The following is a 19,784-nucleotide window of genomic DNA, read 5'->3' on the forward strand; positions in this document are numbered from 1 at the left end:
CCCCCAGCACCCATCCTGCCAGGGGATCCATCCCAGGGAGCTCTGGACAACGATGTGGGAGAACAAAAGGACTTGGGGCCCCCCAGGGGCTCGGCTGCTCCTCATGACCCTGGGGACCCCAGGGACAGTGGCTTGGCAGGACAGGGTCCCCTCCCCTCCCACTAACCCCCCCCCCACTGCTCCCACTCTCTCGTGGTCACCCGGGGGTGTTAGTGTGTGAGCAATGCACCCAGGAGAACACTGTACCCGCTCTAGCTCTCGAGAAGCTCCGCTGGAGGAGGAAGAGGAGGAGGAGGAGGAGGAAGAGGACAGCCCAGAGAAGTTCAAGGAAAGAAGGTAAGAAATCAGTCCAACACCCAAAGTCTCCCAGGTTGGCAGCGGGGGGGGGGTCCCACAAGCTGCCAGGGGGCCATTTGCAGAGGGACAAGAGCCACCGGAGGAGGGAAGGGTGACAGGAGAGGGTAGGGAGGGGGCTCTGCCAGCACCCCCGGGGGGGATGTCCCCACTTTCTGGTGTGGAGGATGCCAGAACATCCCAGTCTGGCACACCGGGGTTTGCTACGGAGAGCGGGGCTGGAGGTGGGAGCGTGGGGGGATGGAGATGCTGGAGAGGTGCCCCCCACGGTCCCTGGGTGTCAGGCCTGGGGGGTGGGTGCTGTGGGCACTGCCCCTCACCTGCAGCATCACCGGGTGCTGTGGTCCTGCCGATGTTGGGGAGCAGGTACTCGATGTTGGGCACAGCCTGAGCTTCCTTCTCATCCACAGGGGTCTGCCAGGGGAGGGGACACAGCGGTCAGGGGGCTGCTGAGGGCACCTCAGCCCCCAAGTGGGGCTCTGCCCCCCACCCCCCCACACATTAAGACCCCCTTAGGCAGGGGACGGGCCTCACCTTCTCACCCTTGTCCTCCTTGTCACTGAAGAACCAGTCTGACTGCGGGGGGAGACGGGAGAGGGGTCAGGGACCGGCAGGGAATGGAGGTGGGGAGCAGCATCCCCCCCGGGGGTGCTGGCAGAGCCCCCTCCTCCAGCCACCCCCGTGCCCACCTGCCCCTGGGTGTCACTTACGTGCTGGATGAGGGTCTCCACGATTTTGTAGCGGTCGGGCATGTGTGTCACCATGTCAGTCATGTTGTCCTCGGACGTGCGCACCAGCGTGGGGCCGAACACCAGCGCCAGGTTTCGGGGCTCCATCTGCAACCAGAGCTCCATCAGCCACTGTCTCCCTTCCCCCCCAGCCCCCTGTGGGGGTCTCCGGGTGGCGCAGGGGTCTGGGGGTACCTTGTTCTTCTCCGAGTGGTCAGCGATGGTCTTCAGGTGACCCACCAGGAACTTGAGGGTCTCGTAGTAGTGACCCGGCAGGTCCCGGATCTGCAGGGAGGGATGGGGTCACCTCTCTGCTCATCCCCTTCTGCCTTTCCCACCCATCCCAGGCCCCGAGGTGGGGGCTTCGGGTCTGTGTCCCCCCGCCCCATCTCCCTACCAGCTTCCGAAGTGTCCTCATCCTCTCGCTGGCATCCTCTATCCGGTTGGCCTCGATGAAGTCGTTGTACTTATCTGGAAGTGGGACAGGGAGAGGGTGTCAGAGGGGGGCAGAGGGGAGGGGATACCCCCTGGGGGACAGAGACCCCCAGATGTACCAGCCTGAGATGCTGGGGAGGGGCTGGGAGCTGCTGGGGTCCCACTGAGATCACAAAAGGACATGGAGAGACCAAGGGCTGTCCCAGGGGAGTCGGTGAGGAGGGGGTCTACAGAGCCCCCCACCTCGGGTGAGTGCTGGCTCATTCTGTCACAGGACTTGGGGATTTGTCCCCAACACAAGGGCTCAGGGGCTGTCGGTCTCAGCCATCAACATGTGGCCACCAGCACAGGGCCACCTGTGGCCACTCTGGGGACCCATCAAGCACAGGGTTGGGGTGCAGGGACTCACCATCGGTGAAGAGGGGCTCGGGCAGCTTTCGGAAGAAGGATTTCAAGAGGCTGCTAATGACATTCAGGTCCTGCCACCGCTGTGGGGAGAGGAGGGGGCTGCTCAGAAGGACCACCCTGGGATACCCCAGGCACCCATGGGAGAAAGTCCCCAAGCCAGGCCACCAAAACCGAGGGAGACATCAGCTGTCGCAGTGAGGATGGCACGGGGGGCTTGCATCTGGTAAAGAACACCCTGTGCCACGGCAGGGGACAAAGGAGTCCCCAAGATGCCACCTACACTGCAGCCACTAGGCGGCCCTGCCACCTCAGGGAAGGTGACAATGATGGGGATGATGATGGGGATGATGATAGAGATGATGATGATGATGATGATGGAGATGGGGATGATGATGATGGATACAGAGATGGTGACAGAGCCGTGGATCAGGACAAGAGCCCCAAGCGCATCCCAGGGGCACGGGGACAGGGATGGGGACAAGGATGGGGGACAGGGACACGTAGCCCACCCTGTCCTCACCTCATCCTGCAGGTTGATCTCCGTGGCTCCCTTGTTGAGCTGCTCCTGCAGGCTGGACACCACAGCGTTGTTCCCGGGCACCCGGTAGATGCCCATGTACTCCAAGCCCCGGTCCTCCACCACCCTGCAGCAAGCTTCGACGATCAGGGGGACATTCTGTGGGGACAGGGAGGGGGTGACGGAGGTGCCGAGGGCTCTGCAGGTCCCCCCGAGGGCTGGCATCACCAGCAGGGCCGTACCTTGTTGTCTGGGGCAGGCTGGCAGTCCTCCAGCCTCACACCGAAGGCCCTCGGGACAGATTTCTTGTTCTTCTTCATGATGTTGATGCCCCAGGGGGCTTTTTGGGAGCTGCTCTCATCTGGGGAGAAAAAACCCTCAGGATCATTTGCTAACGAGGCAGGACAGATGGGAAGAGCACCCCTGCTGCCTTATGGGGATGAGCACGATGGCAACCTCGGGGTGAGCCCCCTCCTCATTGCCAAGACCCCCCGGAGAGCCAGAGGGAGGGGACCCACCTTTGGTGACAGCTGCGTCCTGCCTGGGGGACCGGGGCGTGCTGGTTCCCGTCTGCTTCAGGAACTCGGCTCGGATCCCCAGCCCACGAGAGCCCTTGGGTGATGAGGAGTCGGGTTTGGCACCCACGGGGCTGTGGGGAGAGCGGGGGGCTCAGGGGGGGCAGTGCCGGGGGGCACCGGCCCGGCACAAAACCTCCCGGCAAACACCGGATCCTCCCCCTGCCCACGGGGCCGCACCCCACGCCGGGTCACGGGGACCCCGGTGCTGCTCGGACCCTTTGCTGGGTGATTGTTTGGCTGAACCGGAGCCCCCCGGGCCCCCCAGGCACTGCCTTTGCTCCGTGACTTTAAACTCGAGGTGCATAAAGCACCGGGGGGGCTCGGCGCCCACCGCCCCCAGGTCCGTACCTCACTTTCCTGTAGTCATTTAACTTCTTGTTGATAAGTGCTTGGCTGGCAAAACCGGGGTCCTGGGGGGCAGAGAGAAGAGGGGAAGGGAGAGCTTGAGCAGGGCACCCAGGGCAAGGCCACGCTCTGCCGGGCACCAGGCAAGGGCAGGACTTGGGTCCCCTCTGCCCCGAACCCATCGCTGCCACCTCCTCCGGGGCTCCCTGCCACGGCGCAGGGTGGCACCTGGTGTCCTGGGTGACACAGCGGGTCCCATCGGGTCACTGGGGACGAGCACGTCCCTCAGCACCACGCACGCCTCCATCTGCCAGCACCGTCCGCACCGCGCAGCACCCACGGACACGCACCCAGCCCTGCCCGGCAGCCCCACGGCACTGCCGGGCACCCAGACTGCTCCACGCACCCCAGTCTGGTGCTGCTGGACCCACCAGGCCCCCTGCACCCTCTGGAGAGGGGCTGGGCCACACAGAACCAGAGACCACTCCACGCTCAATGCACCCCGCAGGGTCAGAGCCTGCCGTGCCCCGGTACCACCACTGACACCGACCGAGGCCACCCCAGCACCACGGGGCTGCCAGCCCAGAGCCTCCACATCCCCTCCACTGGAGCCCACGGCCTCAGGGAGCTGCTCTCCTTAGCTCAGACCTGAGCAACTCATCACACACCCCACGGCGAGGGCTCAGCTGGCACCAACACCGAGCCCAACGTGGGCAGGGACCTCCTGGCCAAACCTCTCACCACCAACAGCTCCACGGCGGAGCCACGCGTGCTCCTCTCCCACAACACGACCCAAAAGCACCGGTGGAGCCAACACCAGCCCTGCCTGAAGCACGGCCCTGGCACCCACAGAGCCACAGCACTTCCAAGAGCATCCTCCTGCACCCTGCCCAGCCAAAACCAGTGGAGCCACCTCTCCTTGGACACCATCAGCCCCCGTGCACCCCTGGGAGCACAGCATGGGACTGGTGAGCCCCAAACACACCACAGAACACAGCGTGGGACCAGTGAGCCCCAAAGTGACCACAGAACACAGCACAGGACCAGTGAGCACCAAAACAACCAACCATGGAGCACGGCACAGGACCAGTGAGCCCCAAACTGGCCACAGAGCATGGCACAGGACCAGTGAGCACCAAAACAAGCAGCCACGGAGCATGGCATGGGACCAGTGAGCCCTAAACTGGCCACAGAGCCCTTCATGGTACCAGTGAGCCCCAAACTGGCCAGGGAACACAGCATGGGACCAGTGAACACCAAAACAACCAGCCATGGAGCATGGCACGGGACCAGCGAGCCCCACACTGGCCATGGAGCTCGTCATGGGACCAGTGAGCACCAAACTGTCCAGGAAACACACCATGGGACCAGTGAACACCAAAACAACCAGCCATGGAGTATGGCATGAGACCAGTGAGCCCTAGACTGGCCACAGATTGTGGCACAGGACCAGTGAGCACCAGAACAACCAGCCACAGAGCATGGCACGGGACCAGCGAGCCCCACACTGGCCACAGAGCCCATCATGGGACCAGGGAGCCCCAAACTGGCCTGGGGAAGCAGCACAAGGCAAAGAGCCGGAGAGAGCCGAGGCGGTTTTAGTGCCGGGAGAGCCAGAGGCAGCCGGGAGCCCCGTGTGGCTCTCACCTCGCCCTCGGCCTTGCTGTTCTCCCTGATGACTTTGATCCAGGCCAGCATGTCTTCCCGATCCTCTGCCTGAAAGAGATATTCACAGAAGTCAGCGGTCGTCAGGCGGAAGACGTGCTTCCTCTTGGTGTCGCTGTAGGAGATGTCCACCAGGCACGCTCGGATGCTGATCGGCTCCTCCTCACCTGGGGCCGGCGCGCAGGTCACCGCCTCCCGCCGGTCCTTGCCCAGGTAGAGCGAGTGGGTGCGCAGCACGGCGAAGATGCGCTTCCACTGCCGGATGCCTCCACCGACCTTCTGCGGGGAGAAGGGCTGGCTCAGCAGGCAATCCCCGGACAGCTGGGCTTGGAAACGGACCTTAAAGATCACCTCGTGCCACCCCCGACACGGGCAGGGATGAATCCCACCGAACCGGGTTGCTCCAAGCCCCCATCCAACCCATCCAAGCAGCCAAAGCTTCTCTGGACAACCTGGGCCAGGGGCTCACCACCTTCACACTAAAGTTTCTGCCTAAAGTCTAACCTAAATCTCCTCTCTTCCAGCTGAAACCCATTCCCCCTTGTCCCATCACCCTAGCACTTGTCAAAAGTCCCTCCTCAGCTTTCCTGGAAGCCCTTCAGGGACTGGAAGGTGCTCTAAGGTCTCCTCAGAACCTTCTGCTCACAGTGGGAAGCGTTCCCCACCCTCAGCATTGCTGGCCAGGCCTGGTAGGGTGGTGGCACCCACCTACCTTCCCCTTTTTGGTGAGGATCTGCTTGCAGTGGAGCCAGCCCTCCTTCCTCACGGCGCTGAACGGGACGTCCGAGAGGTCGGAGGTTGAGTGTCTTTTGGAGCGGGCGTCTTCCGACGTGCCAAGACTGTCCAGGGACTGGGGGGGACGACCAGAGGGCACCGTTGGGACAACCTCATCAGTGCCCCAGCTGAGCAGAGCAACCCCAGGCAACCATCCCACAGAGGAACCCAGGCAGGGGGCACCTCCAGTGTCACCCAACACTCACCCCATCGGTGAAGAAGCTCCTCAGCATGCGGAGGCTGGGGACCCGGCTGGGCATCCTCCTGGGGGGGAGAGCAGCCCCCGTGAGCGGGGTGGCAGGGAGGGGACAGGAGCCACGCAGTGCTGGGATCTTCCTTACCTTAGGATCTTCCCCTCGTCCCGAAATGTGTTCAAACCATCGTCACAGGACTTGGAGCGCTCGGTGGTGATGGCCAGGAGGTAGGAGGAGCGGCGGCCGGCCTTGATGCTGCCTGCCAGGGGGAGAAGGGCAAAGCACGGGAAGCTCAGCCCAGCAGACATGGGGAAAGAGTTCCAGGGGCTGGGAATGCTCCCTGACTCCACCTCAGACCCCACTCGGAGCCCCAGCAGCACTTACTGCAGTCTTGGGAGTAGTGTCGGCTCAGGGCAAAGGCGAAGGTGGGCGAGGAGGGGCTGGTGGCCACGGCGGGCGCTGAGTTCATGGCACTGGAGACCACCGAGGAGGCAGGGACGTGCTTGGCCTTCAGGTCAATGCTGGGGCTGGTGGGTTCGTCTGGGAGAGGGGTGAGTAGAGTTGCAGGAGGGGTCAGGCAGGACAAGGGGGTGGGAAATCCATGCTGGGACCCCCCAGAGCTTCTGGGTTTGCAGGTGCCCGGGAGCCCCTCCCCACCCCAGCCACGGATGGATGCTCTGAACCCCCCCACGTGCCCCAGCCCCCCAAAATACATCCTTGCCAGCACGGGACCTGCTAAACCCCCTCCCACTCACCCTAACTCACCAATGAAGGGGATGGAGGCCAGAGAGTCCTCGGGGGCTGCCAAGGGGGCCACGTGCCGGCCCTGCCGCTCGCCCACCGGCCTCTCCCCTTTGCCAGTAGCCGTCGGGGGGTCACAAATGTCCCTTTCCTTCACCCCCTCGGGGAAGACAAAGTTCATCTGCCTCAGGGGGACGGGCACCTTGCGGCCCGTGGGTGGTTTCTGCCTCAGCACCACCTCTTCCCTCCGCTCCTCCGCCTGCTCCGGCACCCGGCTGCTCTCTGGCCGCTGCTCCTTGGGGACTGGGGGGGGCCCAGTGGGTGGCAGGACGGCGGGGACCACCCTGTCCGCCCGCTGCGGGATGGTGAAGGTGGGCAAGCCCCCAAAAGCCGGGTCACGGAAGGAGAGGGCGTGCAGCAGCCCGGTGCGGCGCTGGAAGGAGGGGCTGTAACTCCGGTACCCGATGTAACCCGAGTCGTCCACGCTCTGCAGGTTGGGCTGCGACGGGTGCTTCTGCACCGGCTCCCGCGATGAGGAGGAGGAGGAGGAAGGCGTGAAGGATCCCTGGGGGACGGGCTGGGGGACGGTGGCGGCCCGGCAGAGCCTCTCGGGTGTCCACGGAGAGTCTTCGAGGCGAGGGCCGAGAATTGCTCCGGGCTCCAGCGCCTCCATGGAGCGGCCGTACCGGCCCAGGAAGTGGTCGGAGCGGGCGCGGGGGGCCCAGCCCTCCCGTGGGGTTTGCAGCAAAGTGTCATGCGAGACGCTGTGGGGCCACCCCCGCTGAGCCGCCGCCACGTTCGAGCCGCCGAGCCGGTCCTGGGAGACGCTGCGGTACCGGGGGGGCATGGCGTGCCGGCGCTCCTCCGAAACGCTGCGCCGAGGCTCCTGGCTCCGGAACCAGCGGGTCAGGGCCCGTTGGCACTCCTGGCGGCTCGGGACCCGGGGGCTGCCCGCTGCTTCCCGGGGGGGCCGGCCCGACAGACCTCCGCCCCCCTCCTTAAAGCCGCAGTGAGTCCGGTGCTCCGGGAGGTGCTTGGGGTAGGAGGAGGGGGCGGCGGGTGGGACCCCGTAGCGGTCCGAGGAGACGGTGCCGGGGCGGGAGAAGGTGCTGGGGGTCCCGTGGGGCACGGAGGGGCGCGGGGGGGGACCCCCGGGCTGTGGCTCGTCGGGGCGGTGCGCGGGGCTGCCCCCCATCTCGCTGCGGGGGGCGAGGGGGGACGAGGGGCGGTGGGCGCGGGGGTCCGGAGGTTGTCCCGGGGGGGGCTCGGCACCCCGTGCCTGGAAGGGGTACGTCTTCCGTGGGTAGCAGAGGGGAGGGGGCTCGGGGATGCTCTGTGCCCCCCCCGAGTACGGCTCGTTGCCCTTCAGGTAGGCATCCTGGGAATAGGCCTAAGGAAGGATGAGGGGAGTCAGGGGGGGGCTGGGGCATCCCCCCATGGCAACCCCAGCCCCTCTGTTTCCCCAGCTGCCCCCTCCTTCCCAAAATACCCCATCCCAGCTGGAAGGCCCGCTCTCCCTTCTCTCTTTTCACTTCCAGCTCTGGAGACCTTGGGACAGGCACAGACAGGAGACCCCTCCCACCCATCCAGGGCCATCCCAGCCCAATACTACCATGTCCCCCAGGCTGGGGACAAGCAGTGGTGCCACCGGATAGCCCAGTGGGAGCTGGGGTGGGAGGTGGCAGCTTTGGTGGCAGCAGGGACTGGATGGGCACCAGGCAAAGCCCCCTGCACACCCCTTGGCTTGGGCCACCCTTGCCAGGGCCACCGTTGTCACCAGCTCACCCCTAGCAGAGCTGCTTGGGGTGTTCCGAGGACGACCCAGACCCCAAGAACCAGAGGAACTCGCCCTCCAGCTCTTCCTGAAGATGTCACCCCAAAAAAACTCACCAGCTGGAGGATGTCTTCGTCCTTGGGCATGATGGAGAGCTCCAGCACATCGTCACTGCAGGGAGAGGGGACAGAGGGGTCAGGGTGGGTGAAATCAATCTCATGCTGTCCCCACGTAAGGACTGATGTCCCTGTACCCACAGGGTGGTCACAGCACACCAGGGACTCACCTGTTCTGGATCAGTGCAATGACCTGTGAGTAGGTTTTCCCGATGATGCTCTCCCCGTTCACCTTGACCAGACGGTCCCCTGCAGAGCCAGGGGGGGGAAGATGGTGTCACCCCAAGTCAGACAAGATCTGGGGGCCCTTGGTGGTGGCACTGGCAACCCACGGCCACTCACAGCAGGGTTTGAACAGAGCCAGGGCTTTTGGCAAGGGCAGAGCTGAGGCAACCCCAGAGACAGCCACGGGGACCCCAGTGCTGCTCCAAGCACCCCCCTGGCACCAGAGAGCAGAGGGAAGGGGGGAGAAGGAGAGCAAGAAAAAGAACAAAATAAGCAAGAAAAAGAACAAAAGAAGCGAGGAAAAGAACAAAATAAGCAAGAAAAAGAACAAAAGAAGCAAGAGAGTCCCCAGCAGAGGAGGGAGAGCACTGGACAAATCCCACAGGCAGCCTGGAGCCATCTCTAGCACTGGGACCCGACCACCCCCCATGTCCCCAGTGTCCCCTGCCACCCCGTGTGTCCCCCACTCACCAGTTCTCAGCCCAGCCTGGTGTGCTGGCCCATCTTCCCTCACGTTCTTCACAAAGATGGTGTCCATGGGCTCCAGGCGGCTCCGGGGGGGACCTGCACCCAGGGGACAGAGTGTCAGGGCCCCAGTGGCACGGCAGCAGCACGCTTGGCCCCTGGCAGTGCCCTCTTCACCACCCCAAGCCCACCCAGGACCCAGGGGGCACAGGTAAAGCCCCCCAGCACCCATCTCCTCCCACTGGGGCTTTGAAAGAGCAAAAGCCATCGAGTGCTGCAAGGAATCAGTGGGTGGGGGGGACGGCAGAGGGATGGGGATGCTGAACCCCCCCCTGGGACCACCTGGAACGAGGCTGGTGTCCCCCCAGCCCTGGTGGCACTGGGTGCCAGCTCTGGGCAGCTCTGCCCACCCCAGCTCCTCGTCACCCCGCCAGCACGCAGATCCCTTCCGACACCTTCGCTTTCGTTCATGTCACCCTCAGCCTGAGGCAGAGCAGGGCCCTGTCCCTGTCCCCAAACACCCCCGTGCTCAGCCCAGCCCCCCGCCGCGGGGACCGGTGACAGCCACACACCCCTTGGGTGCCAGGTCCAACCCCCCTGCCAAGGGCTTTGGGGACACCCAGCCCTCCCGACACACCAAGTGCCACCAAACTGCCACCCAAGCACTGCCACGCTTTGCTGCCACCCAGTGCGAAGCCAGACACTGGGGACAAGGGACACCACTGGGACCTGGGACAGCCACACACCCCTGGACCCCTGTGCCCCCCGATCCGGGTGCTGACGTCCCCCTCCACGGGGTGGGGACAGTCCCCACAGCCCTGGTGCTCACCTGCTCGGTTCCCATTCTCCTCCTCCTGCCAAAAGAAGAGAAAAACATTCATTTGGTGGCCAGGGCTGGCAGTGGGGACTTTGGGGAGGGGGGGGACACGACCAGGGGGCTGTCTGTCCCACAAAGCCCCTCGCAGGACCAGCGTGTCCCTCTGCCCTCAGCCATCCCCAGCTCAAGTTACCTCCTGACACCGGATCCGGCCCAACCTCCCATCCAGCCCTGCCCCCGGGAGGCAACGAGACCCCCCCACAGTCCCCCCGGACCCACTGCCGGGGAAGACCCCAGTTTGGGGGCAGGGGAGTGGGAAGGACACCTCCCACCCCCTCCCCAGTGCTGGTGGTGGCACCTCACCCTTTTCTTGGGCCACCAAGCCTGGCTGAGGTGATCCTGAGCCCCCCCAGAGGGGTCCTGGGGAGGGGTGGAGGTGCCTGCTGGCACCCATGGCCACTACAGCACCCAGGCAGTGGGTCCTGGTGACAGGGACCCCCGAGAAGGGGACAGCTTTGTGCCAGTGTCCTCGGAGGGGGCCCGGCCATCAGCAGGGCTATATTTAGCCCTAAAATTATTCCAGATTGGGGGGGGAACACACACGTCTGCAGCTTCATGGGAGAGGCTGCAGTGGGTGCTGCAGGGAGGTAGCAGAGGGGACCTGGTCCCCCCCTCCCTCCATGGGCAAGGGACAGCCCTGGGAGCCACGCTGGCTTGGGTGGGGTCCCTTGGGTGGGGACCGTGTCCGTGGGCTCCTGCCCTTGTCCCTCACATCCTCCTGGGGGGACCCCCCTGGCCGGGGGGTGCTCAAGCTGAGGGAGAGCTCGGGGTGCTGACACCCATTGCACCAAGACCGCTGCACCCTGGAGGGACCCCAGGCAGCAGGGAGGGGATTTTTCCCTCTGTCCTCATGGCCTCAGCACATACCTGGCACCATTGCCCGGGTGGCTCCCGTGGTGACACAGCAAAAGCTGCGACACGAGGCCACCAAGGTCCCCTGGGGGCACGGACTCACCCCTCTCTTGCCTCTCCTCTCCCTGCAGCACCCTGAGCCCTTCCCGGCCCCCGGGGCACCCCCGGGGCAGCCCCGCTCCGGGCGTTGGGGCAGGGTCTGGGTGCGGCGGTGCCCAGGGAGGGGGTGAAGGGAGCTCTGCCCGCACCCTCCCTGCTGACTCAACCCCACCGAAACTCAGCCCCCGGACCTGGCTGCCCGCCGGCACCCGCGGCTGCGGAGCCAGCCCAGCCCCACCCTGCCCCGGTACCGATGGGTGCCGGGAGCTATTCCCAGCCCCTTCCCAAGAGCATCCCAACCCCCCGGCGCTCAGCCTCTTCCTTCCCACGCGGCTCTGGTGGGGCTCAGCCCCGGTGCCCAGCGGGGCAGGATCAGTCCCTCGCTCTTACAGCCTCAGAGAAGAGTTGGGAGTGGGAAGGGACCTTAAAGCTCATGCAGGGACCCCTCCCACCAGCCCAGGGGGCTCCAAGCCCCATCCAACCTTCAACACCGCCAGGGATGGGGCAGCCACAGCTTCTGGGGGCAACCAGGGAAACCAGGGGCTCAGCACCCTCACCCCAAAGAATTTCTTCCTTCTATCCAATCTAAATCTCCTTTCTCTCAATTTAAAGCCATCACTCCTCCTCCCATCCCTCCAGGCCCTTGTCCCAAGTCCCTCCCCAGCTTTCCTGGAGCCCCTTCAGGCACGGGAAGGTGCTCTAAGGTCTCTCCAGAACCTTTTCCTTCTCTTCTCCAGGCTGAACACCCCCAACTCTCTCCCCCTGGCTCCAGAGCTGCTCTAGACCCTCCCAGTATCTCCAGGGCCTCCTCTGGACTGGCTCCAACACCTCTGTATCCTTCTGCTGATGGGGACCCCAGAACTGGACCCAGCTTTACCCCAGAGGGGTAGAACCCCCACCCTCACTCAGGGGGTGACCCAGCCCATCGTGGAAGATGCTTTGGATGCTTCAGGGAACAGAGCAGAGGTGGAAGTGAGTGGGTGGGGGGGTATGGAGCAGCTCGGGGCCATCCCCATGAGGAAAGCTCCTTTGCATAGGCACTGTCTGTGTGCCCGGGGGAGGCAGGAAAGCACAGGCAGGAAGGATTTGGGAAAGCAGGATCAGGAGCCTGGGAAAAGCTCTGTGACGGAGGACGTCGAGCGGGGACTCCAGCGAGTGAGTCCTCCCCACCCTCTGACTCACTTCCCACCCTGGTTCCAAAGCTCCAAAGTGCTGGGAACATCCACGCTGCCCACTCCAGAGCTCCCTGACCCAGCTCCCTGCACCCCCATGAAGCCACCGTGGCCTCAAACAGGGAGAGGGGGGGGGACCCCAGGGGTTGGCAGTGGCATGGCATGAGTGGTGGCTTTGTCCCTTGTCACCTTTGGGTGCAGAGGGCACAGCTGGAAGCTGCTGGGTTGTTCTGCAAGGTCAGAGGGTGAAAGGTGCCACCCGGATTGGGGTTTTTCAGCAGCTCAGGGGGTGCAGGAGGCAATGGGGAAATTTGAGTTTGGGTGCCCTCAAAAGGCAGCACCAGGGGAGGACTGAAGCTGAGCCAAGAAATTATGGTGGCTGCCAGGTCTTGGGGCAGAAAATCCCAACCTGAACCTTCCCACTGCCCACCAGGACCCTGGGAGCCAAAACCCCACTGGGCTACAGAGCAGGGAGCAGAGGTGGGGCTGGGGATGTGCCCCTCACCGGGCCAGGACCTGCTCCCAGGGCCACCCATGGGTGGGGGCAGCCCCAAACACAAGGCAGGTGACAGATGTCCCACCCCCAGCCTGGACAGGAGCATCCTGCACCCAACCACAGCACCCCAGAGCCCTGAGGGTCCCCACATCCAACCCCCCCCCCTCTCCCCCCTCAGGTCCCAGCCCCACCTTGGCAGGGGAGTGCACGGCCGACTCGGGGGGGTAAACGATGAAGTGGCGGAGGGTGAAGCCAAACCCCCCCTGGGAGCTCTTCTGCAGCAGAACTGTCTTTGGACCCACCCAGGGGAAGGACCCCCCCGGGGGTGCATTGGCGTTGGGGGATGCTTCATCTCTCCGGCCTGGTGCTGGCTGTAGGGGACAAGGAGGGAGGTGTCACCTCTGAGGGGTGCAGGCAGTCAGCCCTCAAAGCCCCCCTGCCCCCACTGTGCCCAAAAAGCTGCTCCACTCCTCACAACCCCCTCCCTACTCCTGGCAGAAATTCCATACACACACCCCCCCACCCTACCAGCAGCCCCCAGGAGTGCTCACATGGGACTTTTTGGGAGAAGATGAATGGAAAGGAAATTAAAGAAAGAACAGAAAAAAGAAAAGAAAAGAAAAAAAAAAAAAAGGTGGAAATGAGCTGTGCCTGGGGGTCTGGATGGGAAACAGGAGCCAGCGAGACAGGAGGAGGAGAGATGGGGGAGCTGGGGACAAAAGGTCCCTTTTGGATGACGCCACGGTAATAACCTTGGGCAAGCTGGAAAGAGCCACCCGGGAGGTGGCTGGATGAGTGATGCTTCCCGAGATGGGACAGGGACCTGGCACCGTGTCCAGCTCTGGCAAGGGACACTGCCTGGAGCAGCAGATGGGGCCAAGAGGGACACGGCTCCATCCCGATGCCAGGAGGGGGAACAACAGAGCCGAAGCAGCCGTGGGGAACCCCCTGAGCACCCCCAGAGAGGGACTTTGGAGAGGCAGTGGGAGCCCTGCCACCTTGCTGGGCTTTGGGAGGGCTCAGCATAGATGTGGTGGTGGCAGAAAGCCCAGCTTGGCCCCGGGAGGTCACTGCTCCCCATTGCTGCACATCTGGCTGCACATCTGGCTGTGCAGGAGCCATCCCTGCCGAGGTGGGAGCTGGAGGAAGCCCCAAACTCTGCTAAAACCGGAGAAATCGGTACCCTGGGAAGAGGTAGGGGCAGGCAGGGTGGGAGGGGGGGGGATCTGCCGGGGTCCCGCCCCAGTGCCGGCTCCGGCTGCCGGAGTTGTCCCATCCCGGGGCGAGGGTGTTAAAATTCAGGCGCCGTCTGGGTTGAAAGCGGTGGCTGGGGAGCGGGGCAGGGAGGGAGAGGGAGGCACAAAGGGACGAGGCACAAAAAGCCTTTGTCTGCGCCTGTGCTGAGTGGGCCCTTTTCGCTGCCGGTGGGGACAATCTGACGGCGGGTCCAGTGGGGGTCGGGGCTGCACCCCCCGTGCCAGCACGTCCCACATAGGGGTCCTATCCCCTCAGCAACAGGGTGCCCGTGGGGAGGGTCCCCTCACATGACCCCCTCCATCCCAAACTGAGGGGTGGACAAGCTCTTGGGCTGCTCCCAGACCCCAAAAACCATCCCGAGAGCCACGATGCCCACAGCACCAGCAGAGAAGAGCCAGAAAAACCCCATTATTAACCCCAAATGGGTGGCGGGGCAAAACTTCCCATGCGAGCCACCAAACCAGATGGCTCCACACTCTCATGGGGGCAACCCCACACCCCACACCCCCCCCAAATCCTTTCACCCCCGGGGCCACGAGCATCCCGGCACGGTGCCTGTCCCCATCTGTGCCCTCCATTGTGTCGGCTGCCGGCTCCCTGGATTATTTTTAAGCTGACAGCTGAATGTGTCCTGCTGATTTTAACCAGCACAGACAAGCCTCCGAGAAGGGTAGGATCGGTGGAGACACTGACCCGCAGGGACAGGGACGTGTCCCCTGTGTCACGGCCACGCCGGAGCCGTGGCCACGGCTCCGGCGTGGCCGTGACACAGGGGACACGTCCCCAGTGGTCTTGTCCCCACTGCACCATCAGTGAGCAACCCCCTGTGCCTCAGTTTCCCCCTTCACCCACCCCCTGGCATGAAGTTTTTTTTGGTAAAGCTGCGGGCTTGAGCATCCCGTCCCCCCTCCCATCCCAACGCCCCATTTGTCACCTCAGCCATTTGTCCCCCACAAAACGATCCCAACTCCTCCTCCAACACGAAGGGGGACACAACGGTGCCCCAGAGCTGCGACAACCCCCAGACCGTCCCTGCAAAACACCCCCCATCCCCCGCAAACACCTCCACCCCCCAAACGAAACCTGACACCCGAGGTCTCCCGCACGCGGTTCTCACCCGGTGACATTTATCGGTGCGGGGGGCTGCGTGGCCGGGCCGGGGGGGACCCGGGGGCCAGAGGAGGTCCGGGCAGTACAAGCTGCTCAGCCAGATGCAGCGAGGTTCGGGCAAGCTGCAATCCACCCCGACGGCTCTCTCCAAGCGCCAGCCCTTGCCGGCTCGTTCCACGCTCCACAGCCCCTTGCTCACCACTGCCACGGGGGGGGGGGCTGCCGAGGGTCGAGGGGGACCCCGCAGCACCCTCCGGGACCCCCGCACCCCTCTTTCCACACTCTCCTCCACCATAAGGCCGGGTCCGGCGAGCAGCGTGGGGAGGGAGGGGGGGTCTCAGCTGGTGACCAGCAGAGCCATGGGCTCCTTCACCCGAGGTGGGCAGCGGGGGGTCGGGGGGAGGCTGTGGGGGGCTGTAGGGGGGGGGCTGAGCTGTCTGGCATGGCTGAGTGAGCTGCAGGGCTCCCAGCCCGCCGATGCTGGCTCGCTCAGTTTGCTCACACCCCCACGAATAATGCAGCCCCCACCCAGCACCCACCCGGCACCCGCGCTGTGCGGGGAGGGACGGGGGTGGGATGGATGAACAGAGTGGGATGGATGGAGGGAGGGAAGGATGGGAGGGTGGGATGGGATGGATGGATGGATGGATGGACGGCGGGTGGGAATGACGGCGGGTGGGACGGACATAGGGACAGAGGGATGGACAGCGGGTGGGACGGACAGACAGACAGACAGAGGGATGGCCTGCGGGAGGGCAGCTGCTGGCAGGGATCAGCCTGCCCAGCCCCCTGCCTGTGGTCTCACTTTGTCCGGACTTTCCCTTTTTTCTTTCTGTTTTTTCTTTCTCCTAATCCGCCCCCTTCTTCCTCCACTCCCCCCACCCCACCCCGGGAGCATCTCCCCCTCCCCGCTTCCTCCTCTCCCTCCTCCCAGCCCCTTCCTTCCTTCCTCCGCAGGGCACTGAGTGATGCCGGTGACAGGGAGGGGAACAGCCCTGGGGGTGCCACAAGTGTCACCTCTGCTCGGTCAGGAGATGAGACACTGGGGGACTCTGCAAGGGGGGAGTCAGTGGGGGCTCCGAGAACCCTCTGCTCCATCTCCCATTTCAGGGGATGCCCTGGCCTGGGGACACGGAGGGTCCTTGTCCCCTCGGCACAAAGCCACAACCCCCCACGGCTCATTCCTGGCTCCCTGGCAGAGACAGAAACCACTCACTGATGCCTGGGGGGGTCCCAGCCCCACCCCATGCCCTTCCCCAGCCCCACCCCACGCCCCTTTGTGCCCCCCGAGCTGCTTCCCACCCGTGACAGCCAAAACACGGGAGAAATAAGGAAACCAGCAGCACCTCGGGGAGCCCACGGACACCCGAGTGGGCAGGGGCTGTGGGTGGGCAGTGTCCCCCTGCCTTACCCCTCCTTGTCCCCACAGAAGGGGGTCCCACGCTGCATTCCAACCGTGCTGGAGGCCGAGGAGAGGCACGTGTGGCCACGCCGGGGAAATGCCAGGAATTGCTGGGATTGCAGCCCGCAGCCTGGGGGCCCCCCTGCCACCCCACCAGAGTGGGATCAGCCCCCCATGCCAGGCACCCCCTTCCCACACCCACCAGCCAGGCTGGCACCGTGTGACACTGAGGGGACAGCCCCGGGGGATGATGCCACACAGCCCCCAGCTTCACCATGTCCCCAGAGTCCCCACAGCCACGGCTCTGTCCTCAGCCCTGCCAGGGGGTGGCTCGAGTGGGTCAGTGGCAGCCGTGTCCCCAGGGACCTGGCTGCACACCCCAGGACACCGTCCCAGGGCCTCCACGCCAGGAAAAATTGGGAAGGGGAACGCATGGGACCCCAATCCCTGTCACTGCCTTCCTCTCTGGGCCACCCCGATGTCACCTGGTGCATGGGACCCACCCCGGGGTCTGCTGCAGCTGTGGGTGTGAGCAGCACCCAGGGGGGGCTTCACTTTCCAGCTAAAAGAGGGGAGAGAGCAGCTTGCTGGGGCTGGGGGCTCCATCAGGGGGTCCTGGGGCTGCTGGAAGAGTCCCCCCAGGGACAGAGGGTGGCAGGATGGGACCCGCAGGTCCAATCCTGTCACCGGGTCCAATCCTGCCACCTCTACTCCCACCCTTGGGGGCAGGCAGGGGGCTGAGGGTGCAGGGACTGCCCGGAGAAGGGGTCCCCCAGCCCCCCGGGAATGGGGGTGGGTGGGGGGTGTCAAAGGGAGGATGGGCCCCCCAGGATTGTTCCCGCAGCCCAAAGTGGGAAAGGTCAAGCGGCGCTGGCGGGGGCAGATTCCACCCCGAGGAATGTGAGCACGCCTGGACGCCTTCCAAAATCCCTGTGTTTTGCACAGGAGTGTCCTAAATACGCGGCCAAACAGGAGCAAGGGGGACGGCGGGGCGGGCCCCGCATGCACCGCCCCCGCTGCCGGCACAGGGCGCAGGCGTGGGGCAGCATCGCCCCCCAGCACCCTCCTGCCCGCATCCCCACCCAAACCTGCGGGGAAACTGAGGCACAGGCGGCGCCGAACCGACCCCGCTGCGTTTCGCAGGGGTTAATGGAGGGGGCTCTGGGGTTTGTAGCCATGTCACCCCCCCCTCCCTGCCCCACAGCTGCTGCTCTGACACCCCGGTGACATCGCCGGGATGGACCCAATGGTCCTGGATGGGGGGTGACATCCTTGCCGTGTCCCGTCCCTGCCAGCTGTGGCCGTGGGTCCCCGCCAGCACCGCCATCACCACCCGTGATGGGATAACGTCACACTGCAGGCAGGGACAGGGGACAGGGGGACAGGGGGACAGGGAACAGGCAGCTGCTGCCCGTCCTGCCACCACCACCACCGTGTGCCAGGGTTTGGCCCCAAACTCCTTCCTTCCACGCGAGGTTTCTCCAGCAGCCCACAGGGCCGCAGGGGGGGGGCGGCGGGGGGGGGGGGGGGTGGCAACCACTAATCCCTCCTGAACGGCGAGCTGAGATTAGGGTCAGAAAAATGAGGTTTTAATAGGATTTTCAGGGAGGAGAAAGCCAGGTTGAGACAATAACCGATTTCCAGCCCTTACATGGCAAAGCTGCTGCCTGACCCCACCTGCAGGGATGGGGGGCACAGGGGTGCCACACACACCCCTGGGACCCAGAAAGCTCTAACAGCATTTGGGGAGGCAGCACCCCCCAAAAGGAGCTGAGAGGGATGCTCCCTGTGGGCAGGGGCTGCCTGCACCCACCCTGACCCCCCGGGGATGCTCTGGCAGCAGGAGCTGGACCAGGGGGCAGCCCCCAGGTGACAGCGCTGGGCTCAGCCCCTCCTGGCAGTGTCCCAGCCCCTGGGATTATGGCAGGAGAAAGCATTTTAATTCTCTTTAACCCAAACCAGGGCTGAGGAGCTTTGCAGCTCAGGAGGGGATTTGAGGATGTGCTGGTTTGCTCCCTGGCATGCAGCCGGCGTGTGCCCCCCAGGATGGGTGCCCCCCAGGATGGGTGCCCCCCGGGATGGGTGCCCCTCGGGATGCCCTGGGCACAACCCAGCTGCATCCCAACCCCTCTGCCAGCAGCACCCAAGCACCCTGCACCCAGGCAAACCCCACAGAGGAACCAGATATAAACACCAGGACCCATAGCTTGAGTGTGGGGCACCCTGTCCCCACAGCCAGGCCTCGGGAGGGCACAGGTCCTGTGGGAGATGCTGGGCTGGCACCCATGGGTGCTGCTAAGGACACAGCTTGACCCACTGCCAAATCCCACCCCACACTGCAGCACCCCACACGCTGGGGACCCCCACTCACATCCCCATCACCCGGAGCAGCAGCAGGGGGTGGGGGGGTGACAGTGCCCGGGTGACAGGGATCCAAGTGCCCGGGGAAGCCAGGGGGCTGGAGGAGCAGGGGGTTGGCTCCGTGAGAGCCGCTCCCGCTCCCGCCCCCGGCTGGGTGTTAACGAGGGGAAGGAAATCGCCCGGTTCCTTCCCAAACTCCAACCCTTATCTCGCCAGCGTCTGCCCCGTCCTCAGCCCCTGCTGGGTCCCTGCTCAGCTCCGGGTCTCCCCGTGCCCAAACCCAGCTCCCCCCGGCAGCCTGGGGACACCAACCCACGGGCTCCTGACACACGGAGAGAAATTTGGGGATGCAGCTGGAGAGCTCTGTCCCCTTTTCCTGACATCCTGCCAGGTCCCAGTGCCCGCTGTGGCACTCTGGCCATGTTGTCCCCACCACTGCTGTGTGGTCGAGCTCCTGGGACAGGGAAAGTCCCTCAGTCACAGCTGTGCCACCTCCTCTGTGTCACCACGGGGCACGACCCCTGTGCCAGCCCACGCCACGGGTCCCCAACCCACACATCTTGTCCTTGTCACACAACGCCAGCTGGAAAAGAGGCTCCAAGTTGGGGACAAACGCTGGGGACACGCAGCAGAGCCAGGCCTGAGCTCAGCAGGGATGTCACCAAAGGTCCCTGGGCAGCAGTGTCACACCTCGGGGTTTATCTCCCAGCTCACCAGGAAGCTCAGGGCCAGAGCTGCCTTCACCCCCAGCTCCTCCTCCTCATCCTCTGCCCTGTCCTAAACCCGGCGTTATCGGCAGCAAGCCCTAGAAAAGTAACAGGATTCCATTTCCTGTTTTT

General features: G+C 64.6%; 1 protein-coding gene across 4 annotated transcripts in view; it reads right to left on the bottom strand.

Annotated features, from left to right (window-relative positions):
• The window catches only part of ARHGAP23 (Rho GTPase activating protein 23), a 32,874-nt gene that overhangs the window by 3,039 nt on the left and 10,051 nt on the right, over positions 1–19,784 (bottom strand). For 2 of the 4 annotated variants that reach the window (XM_071728791.1, XM_071728789.1), the window contains exons 2-22: positions 13,007–13,186; positions 10,149–10,173; positions 9,326–9,418; positions 8,800–8,878; positions 8,630–8,684; positions 6,764–8,129; positions 6,383–6,538; positions 6,146–6,257; positions 6,011–6,068; positions 5,743–5,880; positions 5,013–5,309; positions 3,369–3,430; positions 2,961–3,091; positions 2,685–2,803; positions 2,446–2,601; positions 1,927–2,005; positions 1,480–1,553; positions 1,278–1,367; positions 1,065–1,190; positions 889–930; positions 675–768 (exon numbers count right to left, since the gene is read on the bottom strand). In XM_071728791.1, the coding sequence (XP_071584892.1) occupies positions 675–768; positions 889–930; positions 1,065–1,190; positions 1,278–1,367; positions 1,480–1,553; positions 1,927–2,005; positions 2,446–2,601; positions 2,685–2,803; positions 2,961–3,091; positions 3,369–3,430; positions 5,013–5,309; positions 5,743–5,880; positions 6,011–6,068; positions 6,146–6,257; positions 6,383–6,538; positions 6,764–8,129; positions 8,630–8,684; positions 8,800–8,878; positions 9,326–9,418; positions 10,149–10,173; positions 13,007–13,186 (3,532 nt within the window). Of the gene's footprint in view, positions 1–674; positions 769–888; positions 931–1,064; positions 1,191–1,277; positions 1,368–1,479; positions 1,554–1,926; positions 2,006–2,445; positions 2,602–2,684; positions 2,804–2,960; positions 3,092–3,368; positions 3,431–5,012; positions 5,310–5,742; positions 5,881–6,010; positions 6,069–6,145; positions 6,258–6,382; positions 6,539–6,763; positions 8,130–8,629; positions 8,685–8,799; positions 8,879–9,325; positions 9,419–10,148; positions 10,174–13,006; positions 13,187–15,189; positions 15,504–19,784 lie in introns of those variants that run through there. The other 2 variants (XM_071728788.1, XM_071728790.1) reach the window with 2 other exon arrangements.

The sequence above is a fragment of the Heliangelus exortis genome, chromosome 29 (assembly GCF_036169615.1).
Source record: "Heliangelus exortis chromosome 29, bHelExo1.hap1, whole genome shotgun sequence".
Lineage (NCBI taxonomy): Eukaryota > Metazoa > Chordata > Aves > Apodiformes > Trochilidae > Heliangelus > Heliangelus exortis.